The sequence below is a fragment of the Asterias rubens genome, chromosome 10, assembly GCF_902459465.1.
Source record: "Asterias rubens chromosome 10, eAstRub1.3, whole genome shotgun sequence".
Classification (NCBI taxonomy): Eukaryota; Metazoa; Echinodermata; class Asteroidea; order Forcipulatida; family Asteriidae; genus Asterias; species Asterias rubens.
Genome location: NC_047071.1, coordinates 4,387,184 through 4,402,661, shown reverse-complemented (window position 1 = coordinate 4,402,661; position 15,478 = coordinate 4,387,184). Strand labels below are relative to the sequence as shown.

General features: G+C 40.6%; 1 protein-coding gene across 1 annotated transcript; it reads right to left on the bottom strand.

Annotated features, from left to right (window-relative positions):
• Positions 1-589: 589 nt before the first annotated feature.
• On the bottom strand, positions 590-15,448 carry LOC117295740 (centrosomal protein of 120 kDa-like). The gene is made up of 18 exons (XM_033778461.1): positions 15,297-15,448; positions 13,974-14,101; positions 12,925-13,089; positions 12,388-12,529; positions 11,584-11,744; positions 10,614-10,811; positions 10,038-10,274; positions 9,375-9,630; positions 8,814-9,027; positions 8,121-8,270; positions 7,604-7,718; positions 6,586-6,753; positions 4,914-5,090; positions 3,633-3,722; positions 2,798-3,003; positions 1,936-2,107; positions 1,367-1,611; positions 590-984 (listed from the first exon to the last, which is right to left on the bottom strand). Exons 1-18 carry the CDS (start codon positions 15,340-15,342, stop codon positions 720-722), a joined length of 3,135 nt encoding a protein of 1,044 aa, XP_033634352.1. The 5' UTR covers positions 15,343-15,448; the 3' UTR covers positions 590-719.
• Between the last annotated feature and the right edge of the window lie 30 nt (positions 15,449-15,478).

The window sequence follows — 15,478 nt, the reverse complement described above, 5'->3', positions numbered from 1 at the left end:
AAAAATGGACTGGAGCGGGATTTGAACCTGGCCAGTGCCAGTGTTCTACCGACTGAACTATCTAGCCCAAATGTTGGTAAAGTGCCGGCTCGATTCAAATCCCGCTCGCAAATTTGTCTTTGTTTATCCCAAAATTATTTACAATTTCCACAGTTTCCCTTGTGGTTTATTACTTCATATTTTCTATACAAATCTCATTTACAACTTTAGCATGCAAACTTGAATAAATAATCTATATTACATTTTGCTCAATCAAGTCAATAAAAAAAACTGGCTAAAACTTGTCCGAATTCCTTGTCATGTAGATAGTCACAGGCCTTGAACTTCGCTCCTGAGGGGGCACAGTAATTTCCCTCTGGTTATGGGCACTTCTATAATTTTGGGGTAAGCTTGTACTAAAACCCTGAAGAGGGCACCACATCAATGGACCCTTCCCATGAAATATTACATTCATGCATGCGTACAGACCCTGTTGGTTGGCAAATGCCATAGAGTTGTGCACTAAGCAGACGCGCAATCGCGTCTGCGTCACGCAGCCATTAGCCGTGTACAAAACAGCGCGATGTTCCCTCATTTTGCCAACCAAAACGTGAGTGCGCACGCGCTATGTGCAATTTACATATTTCATGGGAAGGGTCTCTTGATGTGGGTGCCGTGGGTAAATTCGAGGCCTGTAGTCACTGTAATTATAAAGGGAATTAGACCAAGATGGCCGCAGATTAAACTACATGACCCTGTGCTATAGACTCTCTAATCTGACGATCAAGTTCACTAATAATCCGATCTTGGTGAGTATAAACTCCAGTCCTCAGTAACGTATCCCTCTCCTCAATGAGACGTGCTACGTGGGCCTCAATCCCTGGGTCAATGTGTCCTACCCCTTGAGGTTGCGTATTCTCCTTGTGTTCTGGATTAGTTTCACGAGGAGATGGCGTCTGTTGCTGATGAGCCTTCTGTTCTTTGTCAACCTCTTGCTGCTTTAACCTAAGAAAGACAAAACTTGAAAAGTTTATTTGTTTTGAAAACAGATTGACCGAGTTTCACATGAACTAATATCGATCAGAGGTGACACATCTGTACAATGTATTGAGGCTATATTGTAATTCTGAGTTGAATGGTTCATACTTCCTGCGAATGCTAACCAAATTTTGACATCACATGGCTATTTACAAAGTGAATGTTTCGCAGGAGTTGAACACATTTCAACAGTTTGCGAATTTGAAATGTCAAAGTTTGTATCGCATTTGCATTCACAGGAAGTATGAACCTAGCTCAACTATAAACTCCTGTCTTCAATAAGACATCTCTGTCCAAAATAAGACGTGCTAAGTTGGACTCTACCACAAGATATGAAAACTCTTCTCACCTATTCAGCTCTCCTTTGATTTCATCTAATTGTTGTCTCTCCGATTTGACAACCTCCTTCTCCTCAGCAGCTAGATACCTCAATCTCATATGCTCCAGTTCTTGTTGTTCTCGTTTCAACCTTGCCTTGGCCTCGCTCTGTTCCCGTTGTTTGAGTCTCGCTAGTTCCTTCAAGGCGCGACCCCACTGCTGCTTGTAGTGAATCTTAGATTTGGTGACTGACTCAAGTTTCCTCTCCAGCTCCACCTATTGGATGATTAATTGGCCAATCAAAAATCAATGCTACACATAATTTATGTCACAAATTTATAATAAAAAAAAAGGCTTACACATTTGTTTAGTAGAACTGCTTAGAAGTTTTAGTAAACAAACTTTTAAAACACTAAGAGAGGTTTGCGGTAACACCATGTGAATATCTCTCTTCTCTTTTGAGTAGTGTTAATTCTAACCACCGGTTCTTTTCAGAAAACCAACACAACTCAATAGAGATTTTCACATGGTGCTACCGCAAACCTCTCTTAGGGATAATCCTGAATAATCAAGGGATCTTCCACGTCATTGGATAATCACCTTTTCCAGAGTAAGTAAACTCAGGTCGGACTGCAGCCTGATCTCTGGTTTGTTGTTCAGCTGATCTCTGAAGGTCTGAAACTCACGATCTTTCTCCTGGAGTTGAGTCTGACTCTGGGATAACAGCTTAGACAAATGTTGTTTCTCCTCTTCAAGGAGTCTGACCTTTGACCTAGACAGGAAGGTAGAAGAATTATAGTTTTTTTTTGCATCATAAATACACATATATTTAGCCTCCAAGGGCACATGGGTTTTCTTTTGTCTCTGAAAAACAAGATAAGTATAAGACAAATCATCTGTAATTTTTTGGGATACAATAAAAGCTTGTCAAATATGCAATAAATATAACAACACTTAAAAACAAACAACATATATGTACCGTAGACTATTCTGGACCCAATTTCATAGAGCTGATTAAGCCATGGGCTAGGCCAAATTTCATAGAGCATCAGCAGGAAATATTGCTTATAAAGGTTCCAATGTTAGCAAATGCAGGATACCAGCCACATATGATACATATGACATGACATTGGCTGGTAACCTTATTCAAGGTAAGCATAATATTATTGTACTTTTTGTGCTTAACGTAACATAAACTATAAATAAATAACAACAATTTCTAAAATTAACAGTAACCCATTCAAAAGAAAAATTTTAAATCTTTGTGATTGGTCTAAAGAGAAAATTCTTTTGACATTGGGTGCGTTCGTTTAGCTTCCCTGGGTTGACCCCGGTGTGTGGCGTTTTTCCCCCCAGGACGAGTGTGTGCAGATAATTACCCACGTTCGTCCTGGTAAAAAAAAAACGTCACGCACCGGGGTCGACCCAGGGGAGCTAAACGAATGCACCCTTTGTTGCTTACTTCTCTATCTCCATCTGACTGATGTGATCTTCCTTCATTCGTCGAGACACTTCCCTCATTTCAGTCACTTGTCTTTCTTGTTCACGTTGTAGATCAGTCCGAAGACGCATCACTTCAGATTCATTGGCTGCTAACTGCTGCTCTCTCTTCTCTATGTCGGCAAAGGCGTGACGGAGTTGATCCTCAAGACGAGAATGCTCCTCAAGCTAATCAAGAGAAACCAGGAATATACTTTGAATGCACCGAACACCTTTGGTAGTTGTCAAAGACCAGTATTCTCACCTGGTGTACCCCAACATACAATAACAAATTCTTATAATAACAAATTCTTATACAGCGCATTTCACAATAACCGTATCAATGTTCTTAACATTAGTGCCCTGGTCAAGGGGCCAATAAACATCCCTTTAATCTTTCTCAGCTCCCTGGGGAGTATACAGCCCTGAGCTGCCTGTAAGGCGCTTGTGGCTTTTTCATACACAATATCAACCTCTACCCTCGCAGGTACCCATTTATACCCCTGGGTGAAGAGAAGCAATTATAGTACAGTATCTTGCTCAAGGACACAAGTGTCACGACCGGGATTCGAACCTACACTCTGGTGAATCAGCACCAGAACTTGAATTCGATGCTCTTAACCACTCGGCCATGACACTCTACAAACAACATATGCATAAAATAACAAACCTGTGAAAATTTGAACCCAATAGGTATCGAAGTTGCAAAAGAAATAATGAAAGAAAATTGAAACTAATTGAAAACAAGTCTGGGCAATAAGTCATAATTATTGCTGAAGGATTCTTGAATCAGAGACTTTTTGCTTAATTCTAGTCACCTTTTTAACGACGAGTGCCTCCCGTTCTCTGTCTTTCCTCTTCCACTCTTCAGTTAAAGATCTAAGATGCTGAAGCTCCTTGTCTTTCAGCTGATGAGAAGAAAATCAATCATATTAATGTTCGTCCAATATGAAGGACTAATGTGTGAAGGAATGCCAAGTTTGACTAGTTAAAGCTTGATATTTGGTTTGCGGTTACACCATGTAGGTATCTACTTGCCAGGTAGAGTTTGTTCTTAGAGAACTGTCTTGCTTTATTTTACTGCCGCGGAGTAGATAACCGGAGGTTCGGGAGACTTCCCAGTTCTGAAAAGGACTGTCCTGCTTTTTAACTATTACCAGGGCAGATGGTATAGAAAATAGTATACACATAATGAATGTTTATGAGTGCAATGGTGCGAATATGTTCATGAGTTGAAAGATGGAATGTTCTATTCAACGAGGCGGAGCCGAGTTGAATGGAACATTCCAGCTTTCAACGAATGAACATATTCGCACCATTGCACGAATGAAAAACATTCATTATTTGTTTTATATAACATCCAAGTAGAACTTTGTCATTTTGATTGAAAGAAACAACTTCCAAAACAAACAATTTCAACTGTAGAAGCCGAATGCTAGTAATTTTACTATGCTTTCTTGCAGTAACACCTGCTGCGTTACCAAAGACACGCGCACGCAGTGATGTTTTTACTCAGCTTTTTCGTTCCATCCGAAAAGTACCATTGCACGCTGGCAGCGTGCCAGCGTGCAATGGTACTTTTCGGATGGAACGAAAAAGCACGGCGAGTGACTCAGCGTGCAATGGTACTTTTATTTGCTATCACGTGACGGACAATCCTCCAATCAAATGGCAAGGATCTGCTTGGGTGTTATATAAACTGGACTACTACTTTAGCTTATAGGATTGTAATTAACTGTACTGCCGCGGAGTCAGTTCTGAATTGGTCTCAACGTTTCAGCTAGTTAAATCTTGTTTACAAAAATTCGGGCTCTGCCAAACTCAATACTTTTTGAATATAATTTTCTTTACCCTTGCACCGATGTGTAGTATGCACTGTATGCTCAGTGCTTCCCAAGTTCTGTAAAATAACATCGGCTAAAAACCCACAATCTTTACATTGCTAGAGCAGATGCCTTACCAATGGACCAATGAGCTAACCCGGTGGCTAGAGGCAGTTTGAATCCTGAAAATTACAAGTCCTTTTTTTGGCTACAAGAAACTGTCTTGACATCAAGAGAGGAGGATGTAGGAGGTTGAGGCAAGATAAAAAGTTGTACCTGACTCTCAAAGCTGCGTACATGTTGCTCCTTCCACATCTCCAGCTCTAAGGCTGCTTTATACTCCGCTGTCTCCCTGGGGTCAGGGGCAGGGACTTGCTCAGGGGAAGGAGGTTGAGGAGGGGGTTGTCTAGCTTGATGATGGAGAACTGGATGGGTGGAACTACTCGATGTGGCCTAAGAGAAAACAAACATTGCATGAAAGTCATTTAAACTGGGGGTAAACAAAGAAAAATAGTCTCGACCAGTACTTGGACCTTCCGTCTCCAGATTATCGTGCCGGTGCCAACTAAGCCATCCAGATTACCGTGCCGGTGCCAACTAAGCCATCCAGATTACCGTGCCGGTGCTCTACCAACTAAGCTATCCAGATTACCCAGGGGTTGCCTTAACTTTTTTTTTCAATCGCCCGCCGGGCGAGTCGACCACAATTCTCGATCGCTTGCAGGTTTTTTCACTAGCCCGCATGTATTTACAAACACAAACTTTTCAACAACAAAAACGAAAATGAAGCCTTTAAAATTGCTTTTTTTTTGAGGATTTTATATCTAAATTTTTACCTTAAACTATCCCTTTTCCATCAACAACAACTTTAATGACTTCATGGTTAGGGGGTCGGTTGATTTGAACATGTTTTGAACTCCGTTGCAACATTGCAACAAAATCTTCATGAATCAACGATCAGTACAAGGCTGTACATTGTGCACAGTCTGCAGGCATTACGCACAACGTGCGGCAATTATTTACTCCGTTCGCGAACGTGTACTGCATTGAAGTCTAATCATGAATATGGAATTATCAAAAGCCATCAACGGCCAATCACAGCGTGCAGAGTGTTGGTCAGAATGGACTTTGGACGACTGTGTGTGTGTTGTGTACAGTATGTGCTGTGCATACTGCATGGACATGGACATACCAGTGGGCGACCGTGTACATGTACTGTAAGGATACTCGATCGGCACCATGTGGTTTGTGCGTTGTGTTTTCAATTGATTGTACGTGTTTTCTGAAACGAACGACAGCAATTCCGGTCCCGATCACGGCAAAATTAAATCTAGCAAGTATCTAGAATTGTCAAACTTACTAGTTTAAAAGCTTTAGTAAAAGTTTTCTGTGGGATTTTGCCACTGAACCCTCATTTATATGTGAAAAGGAATAATTATTTGACTCGCCCGGGGGCTAGTGAGAAAGGTTGTCACTCGCCCGCCGCTATTTTCACTCGCATTTGGCGACCGGGCGACTGCTAATTTCGAACCCTGTTACTGTGCCGGTGCTCTACCAACTAAGCTGTCCAGATTACCGTGCCGGTGCTCTACCAACTAAGCTGTCCAGATTACCGTGCCAGTGCTCTACCAACTAAGCTGTCCAGATTACCGTGCCGGTGCTCTACCAACTAAGCTATCCAGATTACCGTGCCGGTGCTCTACCAACTAAGCTATCTAGCCCTGTAACCCAAAACCACATTTCAAACTCCTGTGTAACGTAAGTGCTATTTTAGGAGATACAATGTATTGGCACTGACACGATCGATGACAGTTTTATGGCTATATTGGCCAGCTTTGGGTTCGAACCCATGACTTTGTAATTGCAAGTCTGGCAGTGCAACCATCCTACAATCTCATCGAGTAAAACGAACATAACTTATAGACCCTGGAACTGAAAACATACTGACCTCTGAACCCAAGACAACTTGCTGAGCCCTGATTGGTCCATAATCCTCCAATCCCAGTACTACGTGTAGCTCCGCCAACCTGTTAGGTTTACCGTCTGATGTAGTCTCAGCTGTTACTGACTCACTGTGAATTTGACGAGTTCCTTCGGCTCCAGTTCCACTGGGATGCTGAACAAAAATACAAACAGAGATATTTTAAACATTTGACTCGCTCTAGGTTTTACTCCCTCAGTGTTCTCCCTTAAAAGTCTCGACACTCATGGGGTGACAGGTCTTTTTCTTCCGCCGCGCCACCCATCTGGATCTCTCTACCACTTAATCTTCGATCTTGTCTTTGTACCGCAAAATTCAAGTCTCTTCTCAAAACTTATTTTTTGTCACAGGTTTTCAATGACTAATTTTGTTGTGTCTGTTTTTCTTTGTGTTGTGTTTCGTTTTTGGTTTTACTGCGCCTTGAACACCCAGCAGGGTGGATATGTGCGCATTACAAGTCTTATTATTATTATTATTATTATTATTATTATTATCATTATTATTATTGTTAAAGTGGTCCGCTGATGGAATCACCTGAGGAACAGTCAGAGTCCTACTGGCTAGTTCAGTGTTGAAAAGCATCCCTATTTCAATTGAAATGTTGACTTGTGAAAAAAGCTGACGAACTAGTGAAACGGCAAGCTAATCGGGGCCAATTTCATAGAGCTGCTCTAGCAAAAATTTTGCTTAAGCACGAAATTAGCACGCTTATTTTACACATGTTACTGGCCAAAATGTCATGCCATATACATGTACATTGCTTGTGACTGGTATTTAGCTGTTGTTTACTTAGCATAACAATTGAGTGGAGTCTTGGCCAGTAATCTGATTTTACTAAGCAAGGACTTTTTCTTTTCGCTTAAGCAAAATTTGGTGCTTAAGCAGCTCTATGAAATTGGGCCCTGGTCCTGCTAGCTAGTCACTGACAAAGTTGAAGGAAAACCCTGTCCATAACCCCCCATAACCCAAACAAGAAATGTCTCACCACTATTCTTGCTTTCTCTGCCCTCAGTACTCCAGCGAGGGATACTCTAGCGACTCCAAGAAGCTGATCTTTAGTCATCCTGTCTCGATGCCACACCTCAACAAGTAAAGGAACCCTGAAAATGGTCAACGATATCAAGAGATGAGATTAATACTTTTTTTTATGTTGTAGTTTTACAGAGCGAATTCAAGTTCTGGTGGTTAAGTCATCGGAGTTGGGTTCGGGTACCGGCTGTGACACTGGTGTCCTTGAGCAAGATACTTTACTATAATTGCTTCTCTTTACCCAGGGGTATAAATGGGTCCCTGCAGGGGTAGAGGTTGATATTGTGTACGAAAATGCCTTTGGAGTGCTACGGTTGTCCGGGTTGTATACTCCCCAGGGAGCTGAGAAAGATTAAAGGAATGTTATTGGCCCAATGATCAGGGCACTAATGTAAAGCGCATTGAGACGGTTATTTAGAAATGCGCTATGTATGTTTATAATGAATAAGAGAAATACATTGTTGACATCTGACCTGAGTAACGTCTCCTGAAGTTGCTGTACGGTCGCTGCCAGGTTGAAGGAGCAGAACGAGTGAGGAAGAAGAACCTCTGTATGACGTCGAACCTCAATGGGTGGGTGCGTCAGGATTGGGGACACACTCCCAAAAAAGGGGTACAGGTATCTAGAGAAAGATTAAAATAATCAAGTAAAACATCTGGTGGGGAGTAAACAGAGCCAGGGAGAAGATGGGTGTCAACTAGGGTTAGGAAGGTAGCAATGCAAAATAAATGACCATGGAATCATTCAATATGATACTCCAGATAGCAAAGAGTAGTGGGCGGTTTATAGAAGCTAGGCAGCACACATACCAAGGGATTTTTTCCACACCTAAGCTAAGGCTCCGCCTCCAGGCTCCGTCTTGATGTTAGATACATCGTACAAATGCAAATTAAAGATGAAACCCGAGCCGAAGTCGGCGTTGAAGCCGTGGTTTGGAGAATACCCCAGGTACTCTTTAAGAGTTGTCTTAATCCAAGCATGTATACATTTCCAAGAACATGGATTTACTTGGCACCCAGAAAGTCTCCCAGTGGTATACATGTCTGGCCTGGGATCAACAGCCATGTTCTTGCAAAATGTAGTACTGAACCCATCAAAGTCAAATAAAGCATGCCAATAGCTTTCAATTGATTTGTGGTTATACGGGTCGAAAGTCTACACCAACCTTAAATAAATATTTAAATTGGTTGTTGTTTCAATATTCTTTACACTCCGCAGATCGATGGACATTGAGAAATGGTGTGCTAGTGCTTCTATCATCACATGTGGCTGTGTGGTGGAGGTGGATGTTTCATCTCTCACTGGTTGTTGCTGGGGTTGTGTTCTGGGGTCTGGCAACCGTCGAGCATCTTGTGCGGCTGTAGTTTGTCTTGGCCCATCTGCAAGTTGCGATTTACAGAAATCTTAGTGTTTTTCCTATGCTTGTTGAAAAGGACTTTTTAAACCATTGCGGTACCCACTGCTAGGAAATAAAACTTCCGCTAGCCATCAAGCTAGCTCAGGTGTCTAGTGGTAAGACATCTACTCTAGCAATGAAAAGGACATGGGTTTGAATCCCACTCAACTTATTTGGTTGTGGATTTTTTTAAACAGAACTCAGGAAAGTACTGAGAATACATTGTTGAAAAGGTAAAAATCAAATTTATTTTAAAGAATCCACAAACATTTCTTCAACAAACAAATCTTTCATCTTAAGTTTTCATACAAGCCTCTTAGACCTCCTGACCTTTCTTGTCTCGTGTCTTAGCTTCCTCCTCTTTGATGCTTCCTATATCAGCATCCGTCCTACTGCTGTCTGTTGGCATTGTGTAGCTGTCTTGACTACCGGCTGGAGAGTTCAGACACTGAGGGGCTGCTGCTTCCTCAGATGGTTTCTTCCCTTTACCTTGGACCGCCATTGGAGGCTTTGGAGGGGTGGTGATTTGGGGTGGGGTGTGGGGAGGTGTCCTGGTAGGCTGTGCTGTTCCATAGGTAGGGGGTACCTGAAGGAAAGTCAAGAGAAGGCTTGATTGTTATGAAATAAAAAATATTAGCCTTTTTATGTCATACTCCTGACGCCAGATTTTAATAATATTAATGTGTGTCGGCCATTTCCACTGTCTTGGGAGTAGATTCCTTGATGTAAACTTTGACTCCCAAGATGGCGCAGGTAAGTGTGCGGCACGTTGTGCAAGGGGGCCAATTACAAATAGATGCAAACTTCCACGTGGAAGATACTTTGAAGAGTTAAAATTAAAATTGTGTGAGAAGACGCATGCCTGTGTGGCAGGAGATTTTGTCTGCTAACATGGTGAACGATGTACACAATTCTTCTGATAGCGCTCTCTTTGAAATCCTCCTCCTCAAGCCCATGTTGATTTCCCATATGGGGAACAGATTTCCGTCATACCTTTGGTATAACTGGTTGTATTGGGATTTCTTCTCTGCGCAAGACAACTGACGCTCCTACACAGGCTGTATTATCTCCTGGTGGTAAAACACCTCTGACTTGTAGAGGTGGGTTGAGATGGAAAGAGCCCTCTATGATCAGGGGTTGACGATTGATGGCGTCACTGTTGGGTCTTAACATGGAGCTCCATGGTACCTCACAACTGCCGAGTGATTGGTCACCACAACACAAGTGAATCTGTTTAGGATTTGAATTCAAAAAGAAAAGCATAACAGGTAATTTAATGAAAATATTTCAGCTCTTTACTAAGAACAAAGTATCAGGGCCCAACATCATAAAGCCTGTAAGCACACAATCTGGCTAAGCACAGGTAGAAACTGCTTTATAGAAGGTGGTTACCAGCCAAAATTACATTAAGTTTACATTGCTTTGACTGGTGTCCCACTAAATCTTTTGCTTCGCATAGAAAATTGTCGCATAGAAAAAACATCTTTATGAAATTGGGCCCAGGTCACAAGATGAGGAAAGCTTTGAAATTCAAATAATGCTTGAGTTTGGGAAAGAATTTTTACCCACCGAAAGAGCTGGTTCCCTTGCAAACATCATCTGGAGTGCGTGTACACTGCTACGTAGCCGCACTGAAGCTCTCTCCGCTGTGAAGCTTGGGTTGAGGAGATCATGAAAAGGCTCGTTGGTTACGTCGTTCCCAAAGAGAGAATAGAAGAAGAAGAATCCTTTGTCTCTGGATGGGAGAGGTATGCTGGACGGAACAAGCTGGAAGCAAATCAAACTTACAGTAATTAATATATAAACTGAAGGAACCATTCAACTTTCACCGTCAAGAGAAATATTTCCTTTGGAAATACTGTCAAAGGCAAGAGAATTGCATTTGAAAATCCCCACAAATCAAAACTATCAATTTAAGTTAAGTGATCACAAAAAAATCTCTAACAAAACCTAAATCGTTTTCATTAGTTTCAGTAAATAAAACCTGAACAGTTAATGTGGTGAAACTTCAATTGGTTGGTTGTAATATGTTTATTGAGAACAGCTTTAGCAACAGCCGCAGTCTGAACAGCCATTGCCCCGGATACGACCTTACTCTTCCAAAAAAACAACCTTTAAATCATAGCTTTCCAACTAAGATTTGCATGCATATTGATTACTCTTTTAACCTGGGCCCAGTTTCATGACAATGCTTACCATTGACTTCTGCACTTATGTTGCCCTATAAACCGTGTACTTCTACTGGCCATAAGCGAACAATGGACCGATCCGGTCATCAATCAAACTGTGCGCGTTCACCCATTTGACCAATCACAGCAATGATTGTGGTCGGACAAACTCGGTCATGCGTACGCAGATATTTGGCACGCAGAATCGTGCAGAATGTCATTGGGAGTGTTCGTACGTGTGTCTTGCTCACGTGCGCGGTGGGCGGAGCTTAGTGGAAAGACGGAACGGTCCATTCAACAGTCAGCAGTGACATGAAATGATGCCCTGAGATCAATATAAAGTTTAAGATCCAATACAAATGATTAAATACCTGTGCAAGATTGGCAGCGTAGGCGATGGTAACAGACAGGACAAAGCTTTCTGTGCATGAATCAGGAGGACCGATCTGATAACAACCTTCAGCATCGTTCAGGATTGGTTTAAGAGAGCTTGGAGGAATCTCATGTTGGGATACTTCATCTTCAGGAAGACCTGGGTCATGAAAATAAAGTCAAGTACGAGCAGACTTTTAAAAATGCTCAGTGAACCACCGATTCCTAATAATAATATACAAATAATGAATGTTTATGAGTGCAATGGTGTGAATATTTTCATGAGTTGAAAGATAGAATGTTCTATTCAACGAGGCAGAGCCAAGTTGAATGGAACATTCAACCTTTCAACGAATGAAAATATTCACACCATTGCACTCATAAACATTCATTATTTGTATATTATTATTAGGAATCGATTGTTCACTCAGAATTTTTAACAGTCTATGCACAGCGAGTGACGTAGCGAGCAATAGTACTTTTATTTGCTATCTTGTGATGGATAATCCTCCAATCAAATGGCAAGGATCTGCTTGGGTGTTATAAAAATAATAATAATTTTTTATTTATTTTTGGGGTTGAACAAAAAATTGACTAGAGTGGGATTCGAACCAACGACCTCCGGATTAACGTGCCGGCGCTCTACCAACTGAGCTCTCTAGCCCTATATTAGCGGTGTCCCTATTTTTTCAATATCTTTGTTTACCCTGTCAGTTTCCCTTGTGGTTTATATTGATCAAAATAATAATAATAATATGAAGAATTGTAATGTGCACTTATCCACCCTGCTGAGTTTTACTTACCCATAGCTGATCTAGGAGGAGCTGCTTTTGCTCTGAAGCTTTCATCTTTGGCTTGTGTGTCGGCCTCTAGGGCTACTCCAACCTTCAGTTGGGGTTTATGACGGTTGTACTTGGAATTTAGTAACGGATACCACTTGCTTGTCTGTAGATCAATATCAAGAAGAAGAACAAATTGATTCTCATTATTTTGACAAAATAACCATTCAGAATGTTGCTAGAAAAACGCATATTGCAAGATCTAGAGTTTTCAAAATTTTGCCTAAATGCAAGTCAAACTTGAGCAAAATAAAATGAAGCAGTCCTGATTTAAAGTCAGGGTTAAGGCCGAGTTATAGTCGGTCGCGCGATGGTCTCGCGATGGAAATCTTGACGCGCAATCACAAAAAGGCACAGTTTTTAGGCCTCAGTCTTAGGACTGCGCGCAAGATTTCCATCGCGCGACCATCGCGCGACCGACTATAAACTGGCCTTTATGCATGAATAACATGGATTGTGAGCAGATATTTTTCACTCGGCCGATGGTAAACCACAACATACCACAGGAACTTTAGCAGGCGAAGCTTCTTGAAGGATAGCTGTCCTAAGGTCAAGCATCACATATCCAATGCTTTCCCTGGCATTAGTGCTGGTGTCTAGGGCATAACACACCAGCTTTATTGGAGTTCTCTGCAGACGATGCTGATGTAGAGCTTTCTTGCTCAACTAAAAGGAGACAGAATGAAACTTTGTTTAAAGGCAGTGGACACTATTGGTAATTACTCAAAATAATTATTGGCATAAAACCTTTCTTGGTGACGAGTAATCGGGAGAGGTTGATGGTATAAAACATTGTGAGAAACGGCTCCCTCTGAAGTGCCAAAGTTTTTGAGAAAGAAGTAATTTTCCACGAATTTGATTTGGAGACCTCAGATTTAGAACTTGAGGTCTCGAAATCAACTATCTATAAATGCACACAACTTCGTGTTACAAGGGTTATTTTTCTGTCATTATTATCTCGCAACTTCGATGACCGATTGATCTCAAATTTTCACAGGTTGGTTATTTTATGCATATGTTGAGATACACCAGCTGTGAAGGCTAGTCTTTGACAATTACCAATAGTGTCCACTGCCTTTAAAGGGAAGGTATACATTTGGTAATCACTCAACAAAAATGTACATGGTAAGAAGTACAGTGCTCAGCTTTCGATGAGTCATTTTGAGAATCACTTTGGAGCAATTTGGTTAGGGATGGATCGGTTTTTACCCCCCAAATTTTAATCTGAGAAGTTTTACTGAAACTAACGCCTCTCAGATTATGAATTCAAATCACTGATTTTTTTTTCCTGCGGGGACATAGTTGCTCTGGATTTTTCATCTGAAAAAATAGAAAACCACCTTATGAAATGAAATTTCACCCAGTTTTATTGTATCTACATTTATACACATGCAGTATTAAAACAATTGAATAGTTCCAAAAACCTAAGTTATACTTAGCATTTTAATGCGCAGTTTTTCGGCCAAAATGTTTGCTCGTCTAGTTAGTAAAGACTTCAAATGTTTGATGAGTGGATGTACAATATGATATACATAATTTGAAACACACACCTCCCATGCCAATTCCGTGCAGAGTTCAGGTGTTTCGCCGTGAGATACAGGATCCGTGGCAAGTAACTCTCCATCAAAACGGGTTTCTATCAATAGTTGGTGATGAGATCTCTTGGGGAATTTCCTCCCTGGCCAGATAAATAAAATACTATTATTACAAGACATTCATAAAAATACACCTGAAGAATTTGGACAACATCAACAAACTTCATTTTAAAATTGAAATGAAAAATATTTTGTTTCCTTGTGTCTATTCGTAAGTAATCAAATTGAAGGCTGAATCAGTGTTTGTTAAAATAAATTTCACTTAATGAGGAGGTTTAATTTGCCATCCTAAAGTTCTCTTATTACTTACAAAACCATTTATAATTTTTCAAACAGTAAAACCATTATCAATCAATTCATGATCAAATTCAAATGAAAAGATCATGCTTGAGATTATTTTATACAGAAAACATAAATTACTAGGTGTATAACTTTTAGTAAAAGACAGCTGAACGCAAACTTAGATCACTCAGCTCATCAGCTTTATCTCCATTCATGTATGTTTATCATACTTTTTTGTGTTTTTGTTTCTTAATCTTAAAGGCAGTGGACACTATTGGTAATTACTCAAAATAGTTTTTACCATAAAACCTTCTTGGTTACGAGTAATGGGGAGAGGTTGATAGTAAAAATCATTGAGAGAAACGGCTCCCTCTGAAGTGACGTACTTTTTGAGAAAGAAGTAACTTTCCACGAATTTGATTTCGAGACCTCAGATTTAGAATTTGAGGTCTCGCAATCAAGCATCTGAAAACAAAAACTTTGTGTGACAAGGGTTCTTTTTTCTTTCAATTATCTCGCAACTTCGACGACCGACCGATTGAGCTCAAATTTTCACAGGTTTGTTATTTTGTGCATATGTTGAGATGCACCAAGTGAGAAGACTTGTCTTTGACAATTACCAATAGTGTCCACTGTCTTTAATTTTATTAATTAAATCTTAACTAAAAATTAAATAAATGTAAATAAATGGGGATGGTGGATGGTGGAGATCTTCAAAATCAAACACAATCCCTGATGATTAATCACAAATATTTGGTGGAACTTGTATTAATTCAGTTAAGTTTTGGCAGCTTAGACCTAGACATTTTACTTTTAGTAGAGTAAAAGTGTCAAGCGAAGTAGTAAAAATAATAAACCTAAAACATTACATTGTAGATCAATACAAATTTCAATGAAACAGCGCCCCCAATGCGTTCTGCTGAGTGGAAATTCTCCTCACCAACGTTACACTTTTTACAGTTTTCGTAAAAACGAAGACACTATTTTCCTATTTACCTTCCAGAATCGAGACAACAACGAGAAACTTCTCCTTCGTCACCATGGTGTGAAATGACACAGATCTGCTGACGCCAAGATATTTCAGTCTGAAACACCAAAGCCCAACTCTAAACTCCGTTTGAAAACAGCCGCCATATTTGTTGAGACGATCAAAATGCGCAAACGCATGCACTATGACC